Source organism: Lissotriton vulgaris, chromosome 1_1 (assembly GCF_964263255.1).
Source record: "Lissotriton vulgaris chromosome 1_1, aLisVul1.2, whole genome shotgun sequence".
In the NCBI taxonomy this organism is placed as follows: domain Eukaryota; kingdom Metazoa; phylum Chordata; class Amphibia; order Caudata; family Salamandridae; genus Lissotriton; species Lissotriton vulgaris.
Window position 1 is genome coordinate 2,090,164,786 of NC_141685.1, and position 12,500 is coordinate 2,090,177,285.

General features: G+C 38.9%; 1 protein-coding gene across 1 annotated transcript in view; it reads left to right on the plus strand.

Moving 5' to 3' along the window:
* The window catches only part of VWF (von Willebrand factor), a 1,126,314-nt gene that overhangs the window by 108,634 nt on the left and 1,005,180 nt on the right, over window positions 1–12,500 (plus strand). Inside the window, exons 7-8 of the mRNA XM_086921215.1 lie at window positions 3,824–4,040; window positions 7,111–7,233. Of these exons, the coding sequence (XP_086777341.1) occupies window positions 3,824–4,040; window positions 7,111–7,233 (340 nt within the window). The remainder of the gene's footprint in view (window positions 1–3,823; window positions 4,041–7,110; window positions 7,234–12,500) is intronic.

The window sequence follows — 12,500 nt, forward strand, 5'->3', positions numbered from 1 at the left end:
CAGCATCTCTCACTTCTCAGATGCTGTTTGATTTTTTTGTGGCTTACTCTGCTATAACAATTGGGCTGTTATTGCCCTTGAATGAGTCAAGTTCTAATATTGTATTAAGGTCCACTACCCAGGGACGACTAGCCATAGCGGGCAGTTCCACAGGAGGCTGGAAGGGTGTGGACCGATTTTGCAGTGGTGGGGCTGTTTTTAGTACAGAACAACTATCTGCTTTACAGCAAGGAGACATATTTATCTTCAACCCCCCCCCGCCCCCCCGAACCCCCATTCTTCTTCCTCTCCTTCTGCCCTTGCGCGCTAAGTGGTCTGCGGCCCTGCACATTAAAGCTTCTTAGAGGAAGCAGCGTTAGTCCATCACCCGCCTCTGCAACCCTCGCTAGCACAAACAATATCACGTAATATTACATTACAAATTAAAAAGAAAATTTACGCTCATTAACACTGGTAGAATGATAACACAGAGCAGCCTTGCACATAAATGCTATTTTAGTATAAACATATTTCGTTCGGTGCTTTATTCAAGCGTGCACTGCAGTCTCGTGTGAGTGATTGCGCAACAGAACAGGCAGCCTGATTCATGTACGGGCCGTTTTGCGTGTCCCTAATAGCGAATCATAGCGATTCGCTATTGAGGACACGCAAAACGGCATTCATGTAGGAATTGCTACTTAAATAGCGATTCCTACATGTTCTTTATTTGCGAGTAGCAATTTGCTACTCGCAAATACTCCCCATTCATTCCTATGGGCCAAGAGGCCCATTGGAATGAATGGGGATTTGCGAGTAGCAATTTGCTACTCGCAACTGAGATAGCGATTTTAAGGGTGACAGGGGTGTCCAAAGGACGCCCTGTAGCACCCCTAAAATGCACTTTTGGACAGGTGTTGCGCACACACATGTCCAAAGGACATGTGTGTGTGCTACATGCAACTTTGAAAAATGCTTTTAAAAGCATTTTTCGGAGTTTTTGCTATTTACCGACAGGTCTGACCTGTCGGTAAATAGCGGCCCCAAAAGTCCAAAATCGCTATTTTGTTGTGTGTCATGAATAGCATTTAAGGAATCTCTATTAGAGATTCCTTAAATGCCATTCCACGCAAATATGCGAATTCTTAAATAGCGATTTTTGCATTTGGTATCATGAATACCAAATGCAAAAATTGCGCTCGCAAAGGGCCAGATTCTGAGAATCTGGCCCTTTGCGAGTGCAATTTAGCTACATGAATCAGGCTGAGGGTCTCAAATTGTTAGCGTGGGCCTTTCATGTTGCTTCTTAGAGCCGTTTTATTACTTTTGTACCGCTCCTTACACCTACTAATTAACGTCTGTCTGTGATAGAGGTCCCACGCCTGTGACTTTGTGTAGAGGATAGTTTCGTAAATAGGGCAGTTGCATTCCTTAAGCCACCCTGCCGCAAACTATGTTGCCTGCACCCCCGCCCTTGGTGTGATCGCTAGTGCTCCGTAGCAGCTGCAAGCACCGCATTAACAAAGGAATAACACAGTATACAGTACTTAGTACACATGCATTCTGAACAACATTATTATCACTAATGCCCCGTAGCAGCTACCTCTAACAAGAACGTCCCATATCCTACAACGCAAGACTACAGACCCTCTTTCATATTGTCTGTCTATAGTTCTGCATGTTTCCCAGAAGTGGTACAAAAGGAGGTGGTGATGGACGGAGCATCTGAACCAATCAAACACTCACACCCAGTCAAAAGATCTTACAAAAGTTTAAGCTATTGCCATTATAAATTACAATATATATTATTTAAGTATTAATTATTTAAAAAAATTAAAAGCCATTTATTTATTTATTTTATTTATTTATTTAATTTGTATAGCGCGTTATAACCACCGGGGTCTCTAAGCGCTGTCTAAGCCATTGTTATTTGTAATATCAATATTCAATACATCTAAGTCACGTAAATACAACACATTTTGCATTACAAATGCTGTAGGAGTCACATTTGCGAAAAGTTAAAACTATTGGCATTGGAAATTACAAAATTATTAATTTAGCTATTTTCAAAACCAACACATAAATAAAAAATGTGCCATTTACTATACCAATAGCTCAAACTTTCCTAATGCGAGACCTATTGCATTGCAAATGCTTGTTTTTAATGAAGTGCTCAACATTCCAGTGTGCTAATAGCTATAATGAACTCCCAACATGTATTACACACAGCATGAAGGCATTCAATACAAGTGGCTATTTGGTTCCAATGTGGAAAGCAATACTATCTACCACTGTCATTAGAATTTTGGGATGTGTGGGAACACCATGAAACACTATGAACCCGTTTATGTTTACCAATGCATTTTATGTGCTGAAAGCATCCAAAAAATCCTGGTCAAAGTCTGGGCAAAAATTAAAAATTTCCAGAGGAATCAAACACCAAATTACAGATATCCCTGGTAATTTTCCATTACTAAGTAAATATGTAAATACCTATAAATTGCTGCTTAATTTTTACCAAGGGACGGGTGCTTAATTTTTTTTGTCGAAGTGCAAAGTGAGAGGATTTTATCAAATGAACTGTGTAGCAGTTTGGCTGGTGTGTAAGTAAAGACCCTCAACATCTAACTAGTAATGGGTCATATATTGCCTTCCTCTGTAATTTCCAGTACCTTCTGTATGAGTAACTCGGGTGAGGACATGCCCACTTTCTGGGCCACTCATGTGAGGGCCGTAGAGTTTATTTATCATGGTGTACTTTAAAGTACAAGTGAACAAATCAGGGAGGCCCCTTTTATAGATCAGTCTGGGACCATGGGAATCAAAGTAAAATGAGAGAAACGTCCCACATTGCAAAAGGGCAACCCACTGTAGTCTAATTACTAATACTATTGGAGACAAGTTTGTGGTTATAGTAAACCGTTATTTACTTCAAAAAGAGAGAAGGAAGAAAGAGGGATGCTCGTACCGCCGGGAAAACAATTTTTTTAAAACCAAAAAGTTTGCAAAGAAACAAATGAGCTATCACAAAGTATTTAAGAAAAAATGTACATACATTTTATTCATACAAATATATAATTAATCATCATATCCTTTATACATTTGAAATCATAAGAACACAAATCACATCAAAGTACCAACAAATACAAAATTTAAAAATCAAAAAGCAATTATCGACTCAGCGTTTTGTTTTTTTGGGATAAAAAACCTTCTTCAGAACAGATTCTCGAACTTAAAAACAAGATTTAGTATACCGTATCCTTTTCACTCTTCAAATCCTGGCTGATGACGGCTGATAGTCAGAAACTGGTGCTAGGATGCTTGAGTCCGGTCCAGGGAAGACATGGCTTGGAAGTTCGGGCTGGACTGTTCCATGAGGCACAGGGTCAAGGCTGGTTTGCATATGGCCATGTCTGAACTGGGGTGGTGTGTTGAGGAAAAAAATGATGGATTAAGGCCCAGATCTCTGTACTGGGGTGAATGTTTGACATTGTTCTGCATTCTGTCCATCAACTGTTGTTTTTACATAACACAAACATGACATAACTTATAATCTAATAGAGAACATTCACAGGTGTATTATTGATTGGTTTTGCTACAATTTTCTTCCCATAGCCTCTTCCAAGGTCTGGTTGGACCAATATTAAAGAGTGATCTGAAGGCGATTTATGAATCATTCAAATTAACAAATCCACATTCACAGGGTTTACAAAACAGAAGCGAAAATAAATTATAGCTAAATGATTAAACTGGAGCCCAAGATTGCGAATAGTCCATTATACATTGTTGTTAGATTACTAGTCGAAAAGTCATATTTTATTCAAACTGAATATTTTATTCTATGCAGGATTTAATGGGAAGGTGCCAGATTTTGAAGACAGCTTCGCCATTTAGAAAATGTCATCATCATGTTGATCCCAGCCCATTCATTTCCCTCTGTGAAGATGATATGTGCAAATGTGCTGACCAGATGGATTGTCACTGTTCAATATTTCTGGAGTACGCAAGACGTTGTACTCAGCAGGGCGTGATGGTGAGCGGCTGGCCGGCAGAAAGCACATGCAGTAAGTATGCACATCTTTAAGAAAAGAGATTGACTTCTTATTCCAACTATATTCAGTCACATTCCCCTGGCACAGGTGTAATGATGGGGTGGAAGCATTGCTATTGAGTGTCAAAAATAAATATCTGATAGTTAACAAATAACAGTATGGCCACAACAGAACCATGCATCCAACACAGTAGGCAAGCAAAGGAATTAAACAGGCACTACTGGACTTTAAGAAAAGAATGTTATTAACAGTAGGAAAAGACAGGGTGCACGTGCTCAGAGACCTAGCTAAAAAGAACCCTCAGGCCCCAGTGAAACACTGGTAGCCGGTTGTCTTCATTGGGCTCTCCTTGTTAGCTAAGGAAAGTGAAAGTGAGTTAAAAAGAGTATGGACTACTCCTCGAAATTACTTTAATAGGAGGGTAGCTCTAACTCTGTTAAAACCAGTGTTCAGAAAACGTGATAATTTTCCTGGACTAATGAAAGGTTGTGCAAATTAGAACCAATCAGTCCCTTAACAAAGTGAAAAAAGAAAAACTATAAAGAGGTCAACATGTTTCTGCTTTACGAGCGCTACTCAGCTCAGCATTCGTCAGGACCAAGCATAAAGATTAATACCGCTCACTGATCAGAGCACGCTAAAGCGCTCGGAACCAGTGGTGGTTATATGGAACAATACGACCTGTAAGTGTCGAAGCTCCATAAGGAAAGTCTTCCTCAATTTAAAATTCACTCCTTTTTGTAGGACCAACTGTAGTAATCTGTAGGGGTGGATAGAAAGACATCCAAAATGTAAGCCCTTACAAAAGTTGCATTAACATTGATACACTCTAAACATGTGCACACCACTACTTGAAACAATATGCATGCAAACTTAAGCCTTTCTTTTGAATTTGGAAAAAGAGGCATGCTAGTCATGAATGTATTAATTATTTAGAAATACAAAACACTTTTTGTCGTTGTCTGTGGTGTTTTTTAAAATATTAAACAGGAGTGAGAAATAGCATAAAAACAGTGCTCGGGTCGCCATATAAATGGATGCCAAATTAGGAGTAATAGCTCCTTAGCACACCTCTACAAGAAGCATATGGGGCGCAGTAGACTAATAGAGAGGAAGAGTCCACCAAAAACTTACTTAGAATTGTAAGGTAATGTGCCCCATGGGCATAGCGGCAGGAGGAAAATCTTCACGTTTGGGGTTCTATTGTGAAAAAACAACAAAGCGAGCGTTTCAGTAAGAGTTTCATAATGCCGCTATTGGTACAAAACTGGGCTTTCATTTAGACAAGACTTACATGTCTCCAAACGGTAGAGGTGTGCTAAGGAGCTATTACTCCTAATTTGGCATCCATTTATATGGCGACCCGACAGTAGGGAAAGTGTTTGATAGCAGAGGGTTAAAATTAATATATGCCAAAAATTAAAAGATTTTTTTTAATTAATAACACCAAAATAAAAAATATATAAAAATATAAAAAGTCACAAAAGCTTGAAAAATATTTTAATGTTAAACATTACTAACAATTAACTACAAACATTAATTTATAAAAGTTGTATTTTTTTCACAAACAAATATATTTAATATAAATATATTATAATCAAAAAAGTCATTGTTAATGATTTTTAAATAAATTACTTCACACCATATTGCCTATAAATGCAAAAACAACTCCTACATAACTGACACAATTAACATATTTACCAATTAATTAATTATACTTAACAAACAACACTTTAAAATTGAAATATGTAATAAATAGTAATAAATAAAAATGATTAATTACTTTATTAAAATTAAATTACTTCCTACCCTATTCCTCTATAAAGCCACAACCCACTACTAAAATAAATAACACAATTAACATAATTATAAATTACTTAATAATAAAACTTGATAACCAATTAATAATTAATTATTAAAAATTATTAATACATACTAATACATAAAAATTATTATATTGAAATTATTTCCCACCCTATTCCCCTATAAACCCACAACCAGCTCCTAAAAAAACCCCACAATTAACACAATTAGCAATTAATTAATTAATTTAAAAAAATCAACAATTAATAATTATTTAATTAAATAATGTACTAAAAAATACTAATTATTAATTACTTTATTATAATTAAATTACTTCCCACTCTATTCCCCTGTAAACCCACAACCCACTACAGAACTAAAATACCCAAAATTTCATTAACATGAAATTAATCACTTCTAAAAATTTCACACATACGTTAAAAAACAACTATCCATGAAGCTGCACTCCTTCTCTACTCAAAGACCCTGCATGCTGAGGAACATTTTATTGTTGTGTAACCTGGCCACTCCTCTTTACCATCTTCAGTATCGTCGGTGACAACCCCTAGATTATCTACTCGGGCACAACTATGGGGTCTACATCATCACCACTATCCTCTCCCTTGTAATCCCACTTCCTCATCCCAAGGTTGACCCTCTCCTCCCTCATAAATCTTAGCCACTGCAATCCCAGCACTGTCCCCATCCATGCATATCCCAAATCCTTCTCCTGTGCTTGCCTCTTCTTTTATAGTACTTGACTGTTCTATGGGACTCCCTTGCTTCTCAGTGAGGTTGATGCTTGATAAAATTCATATATAAATACACACGTACACACATGCATTCCATTGTGATATTTTTGAATAGTACTATAATTCTAATCATTACTTGGTCCCTTCTAAGACCAAATATATTTCTTCAGAAAATATTGCCAGGGAAAGAAAAGCAAGATGAACAGGAACCCCCTATCAGATTCTTCAATGTTGCTGGTCGTTGATGTAAGAGTTGAAGTCATATTTCTGCAAAAAGAGAAAATAGGGAGAGTTCAGTCTAAGAAATAACCATTTCATGCCTGAACAGAAAATATAGAGAGAGTAATGCCATCATTATATCCAAACTGTAAACTGCTTGAGAACATTGACACAAGATCATAGAATCAAGCATGTGTTATAGAAACAGTATGGACTATCAAAACATATAGGACCAGATGTCTATATTTGAAAACAGGATTCCCATTTTTTCAAATGATATGATACTGTTTCTCTGTTTTTTGCATCAGATCCGCTGTGCCCAGCTGGCATGGAGTACAATGAGTGTGTGTCCCCATGTGCCAAGACTTGCCAAAGTCTGGACATCAACGAAGTGTGCCAAGAACAATGTTTTGATGGATGCAGCTGCCCGGGTAAGTCTTTAAATTTATTGATTAACTAAATGAATCCCTTTTCCATGGCAATCAGTCCTGAAAAGTCACAAGGTGTCTTCCTTTCCAGAGTGGATGTCAAGGATAGCAATGTCATTGAGATTCCTGAGAAGAAATTTATATTGGCAAAATATTTAACAACAAATTATATGGCTGTTTTACATCGACCTTTCACACATATATTTCTGGTTATTTAATCCAACCCAGTGCACACAATTGTGATCTTGCAGAATATTTACCACAACAAAAGGGTCACTAGTGGCAATTTTTATGGCTCACCATCGAAATTCAGTGAGCGCCTGGAACTGTTGAGTGCATGTATGAGAAAATAATCCTCTCAATGCGTTCCCTGGTTTTAAGGTACGGCTGCCCAGGGAACTCAATATGCATGTTCCTATCTTACTGAACTCCATGAATGTTCACAGAAAGCTTGTTCCAGAAGGAAGCTCCTTTGTTTGCAAAAGATCTACCCATTTTAAGTTCATCACCTCCTTTGAAGTGCATCTACCTCCTTGTGAAGTTCATCTACTTCTTGAAATGCATCTACTTCCTTTTAAGGTGTATCTACCTCCTTTTAAGTCCTGCTACCTCCTTGAAGGGCATCCACCTCATTTTGAAGTGCAGCGTTTACAGGGAATATGGAGTAGGGGTTGGGTGGATTGGTGGTAACTCCACACAGTGCAATGTAGTGGTGTCAGTGAAAAATTTGTAATCATTGGGGACTTTTAGAAAACAACTTTATAGATGTAGGGAGCAATGTGGAACCCCACTGGCCGCCTGTTGGATCCCAACCATGCCTTTGAGTTCTTTTTTTGCACTTTAATGGCTAAGCACTTTCAGAATAAATAAATTGACAATTGGTCGGCTTAACTGATTGGTCTACTTTTTTCATTATCCAAATATAATACCTCAAGGCAGGGAATTGCGTCTTTAAAATGAATAAAGAAATTGCCTTCCATTTGTTGTCAGGCCATTGGTCCATCACAAACATGGTTGATATCCTGTCTGCTTTATTACTATTGCATAATATATTGTGCAATAGTGGTATGGTGGATGGAATATCCACCACATTAGCCGTGTAGCATCGCATCTGCCAAACTCTAAAGCTGGCTCTAATTTATTATTCACTGTTACAAAATATCAAGAAAGACTTACAGAAAAGTCATATGGGGCACTGTTATTAGCTCTGAAAAGTCCCAGTGTTAACAGGACACATTCCTAAAAGTGTGCTTATTTTAAGTGTTTTCTCTACTAAGCTCCCACTTCCATGGTTACCCAGCAGATCTAAGAGGCCATCATCAACTTTATTTGGGGAAGAAAATGCCCAGGAATTGTGATCAACACTTGTACTGAACAAATATGAGGGGGAGGGAAATGTGGCATTACTGAACCTTCTTTTTTACTTCCAGGCAGCCAGTGCTATATAGTGAAACCTCCACAGTGCTTTTTAGGGGGAATTCAAAATCACAAAGCAATGGTGCTTAACTGACTATTTAATCTTAGGCATATTGCTTTGGATGGTAGAGTGACGCACAGACGCTGAACCCGATACTTCTGCCAAAAAAAGAGCGTGACTGTAGATGTGTGGGTCAAAATAATTTCTGACACATGCGTTACTATTTGCTTCCATCTTTACTCCCATATGTGACAATCCGGAGTTCACACTAGGTTTAGGGATGAATATTTTCAAAACTTCAGGGATACCAGGTGCCTTATGTTGGGCTCACTTTTTTGCTGTGGAAAAATTGAAAATGTATGAAGACAATTCACCCTCCCAAATATGGAACACTTCTGCTATGACCAAGTAAGACAACTGGATTTGCATCCTTCAGGCAGGGGTGGGGTTGCACATGATCTTAATGCTTTCAAACGGAGGATGAAAGATGGCGATGATGTTAAACATATGATCTCGGCAGACTACTGCATGCTATTTTTAGTGTTGTTGCAAAAGTAAAAGCCCTGGCCAGAAACTGTGGGAGAGGGAGATGAACAGGCAACTATTAAGAGCTGGGAGGAAATGCATGTGTGAGCATGTTGGAAATTGGGTTACTCTTTAAGGGGGAAAACCCCTACTCATGCAGCGAGCACAATCTCTGTCAGGTGATACACACGCAAACCCCAAATTAAAATGTGCTTAACCCTCTGGTAGCTTGGCAAAAAACAGTCAAGCTTAACTTAGAGGCAATGTGTAAAGTATTTATGCAGCACTTCTACTGTAATAAAGTGGAAACAAAACACAAGAAAACTCCCACATCAATTTTGAAAAATAGAGTAAAATTTAATAAATTATTTGAGACCAAAAAAACTAAAATTAAATCAGTAGATCCGATGAATTGTAGTGGTTCCAAGGAGACTAAGCCGGGATGCAAGGTCTGGTGTTGGGGATCCATTGAGCTGCTGTAGATCCAACTCAACTGCAAGGAGGTGTGCCATGCTGCCTCCGTTTAGCTTCATCGGACCATAGCAGGGCTGGCCGAGCAACTTGAGGATCACTTCCAAGGGTCCAGGACTGGGGTGGCACCACTTGGGGGTATGACTCACAGGAGACAGAGTCCAAGTGCTGGGTTCAAGGTGGTGGTGCCTTTTTAGTGTCTGGGGCTCTGATCAGGAGGCCAGTCAACGCCTTTCTGAGTTTTCCACAGGTCACAGGTGTACTGGAGAGTTGGGACTGAGGGTCCACTATTAATAGCCTGTGGCCACTTTGAAGAAGGAGAAGATACTGGAGGTTTTCACTCCCAGAGATATCTGGAACTTCCTGCCTCCCTACCATGGCTCCAGCTTGTTGGGAGTCACAAAAGATTAGCTTCAAACCCTTTGTGAGTGTTCTCAGACAGAGCCTTTGTTATGTGCAAGTGTCGTAGGTGACAGCGCCTCCCACTCATCAAGTCAGAAATGGCCCATTCTGCCAAAACCTTAAAACCCTTTGTCTCATAATCTGGGAGCAATAAACCAAGACCAACTGTCCGCTACACCTAGTCATGTGACCCAAGATGCAGGCTGCAGGCACAAAATGGTTAGGACAAGAAAATCAAAACTTTTTAAAAGTGGCATTTTCAGAATAGTGACTTAAAATTCAACTTTACTATTAAAGAGGGTTTTAAATTACATTTCGGTACACACCAAACTCGCCATTCCCACGTGATCTCAACTGAAAGTTATCACTTATTCAATGTAATAAGTTAACCCAATTTTAGTCAATCAAAGAGATAAACCTCACAGTAGTGAAAAACAAATGTAAGAGTTTTTTCACAAGGAGGACATGTAAAACGTAAGTACATGTCCAACTTTTTAAATACACTAAACCCTGCTTTGTGGCTCTTTAGGGCATACACTAGGGGTGGTTTATATGTACTAAACAGGAGGCTTTAGGCCAGCAAAACGTTTATTTTGCTAAGACGAAATGGCAGTTTTAAAACTGCACATACAGGCTGCAATGGCAGGCCTGAGACATGTTTAAATGGATACTTGAGTGGGTGGCACAATGATTACTGTAGACCCACTAGTAGTTTTTAATTTACAGGCCCTGGGTACATGTATTTTCACTGTATTTGGAACGTTCAAGTAAATAAAATATGCCACTTGGGTGTAAGCCAATGTTACCATGTTTAAAGGAGAGAGCACTTTAGCACTGGTTAGCAGTGATAAAGTCCGCATAATTCTAAAGTCAGTAAAAATGAAGTCCTCAATAACAAGAGGTTGGAAGGCAAAAAGATGGGGGAACACACCAAGTATGTAAGGTCCAACAAAGCGCACGTCCCTTTGTGCCATGCGACACTGAGAGAGACCGTCGATAAACTCCACATGCACTGTTACTACGCTCCAGAGACGTTGCATGCCTGCAAATCAAACACATGTTGGAGAGCTTGTGTAGGTATGGAATATCGTCCAGAATGTCAGAATGTGAGTTAATAATTTTTGGAAAAGGGACCCCTACCAACTCAATAACCCCACCTGCTGTCTTTTTGGCTAGGTTCAAGTACCCAATACATATATACCCAGGTTAGGTCTCAGCACAAGTCTCAGTTACACTCTGTTCAACTTCTCGTAGCTGTGGCACAAGCAGCAAGCAATTCCCAAGAGAAATGTGTGTGGAAAAAAAATCCAAACAAATTAAAAAATTGAGAAAAATATAATGAGCAGAAAGACGTCAAAACTACTAAAATCAGATGGAGGAACTGGAGATATGAATTTTTAATGTTCAAGGCAAAAAGAACCTGGAAAAAATAAAGCGACATTCAACAGTAACAGTTTGCGAAAGACAAGGACATAGCACAATTTCAGGCCCCCTGTGCCTATTTGCATTTGTAGCACTTTCTCTTTGCTTCACAGTAAAAATTACCTGAAGTCCTACATCAAAAATGATTAACCCATTCTTCCACTAGGAGGGCCTCTGCCTCTACTTTAACTATACCACTGTTAAATGAGGTTACCTCTCCTCTGTAAGGGTGCAAGCTGTCTCTCTCGCCAGCTGGGGTTGCACCCTGAAAGTCTAGGAAGGCCCTGGAAATAAATGGGGGCAAGTTCTATCAGCCCCATTTTGCAACATGAACAAGATAGAGTTGAGGATGGCTGTTGCTGTACCAACTGTTCCTTTCACCTCCCAGTTGGCTAATCTCAGCTAACTGGCCAGTTGTTGAAAACATCCCTATCTTCCTGGGCCCAGAGGCAAAGCCACTGTCCTCTGGAGGGCAGGAATGTTAACCCCAGCTAGGAATGTGTATTGAGTCTTTGGAGGTGACTTAAGGGCAAAACTGTCTAAGCTAGTTTGGGCCAGTCATCACAAAGTACATTTTATAAAGTTTATTACTGCTAAAAGCATTACAACTATTAAAAATATGATTTCACCATTCAGATTTTGAAAACTGAATGCAAAATAACTTGGAAGTATTTTACTAGCATTTCCCCTTGTGACAATACAAATTAGGAATTTGAATTATAGGCCTTTTCCTGGAGAATTTGCTTGAATCTACACACTAAAATCAGTTTTTGGACATTCAGTATAGATAAGGGCACGACAACATTTTTAATATTTCAGATACCTTGGCTTGTGGGCTTTTAAGTTGCATTTGGGGGTACATTAATAATATTTAAAAATTGCTTTTCTTGCTTGATAAAGACACTTTTCTTTTCTATGTGCCTCTGCAGGCCTTTTAAACTGTAGCTCATACTTAGCACATTAGTGCTCCTGGCAGCTTTATATCTTAGCCCAATATGTGGGTGATGTAATTGCACGCTGTATCCCACATATG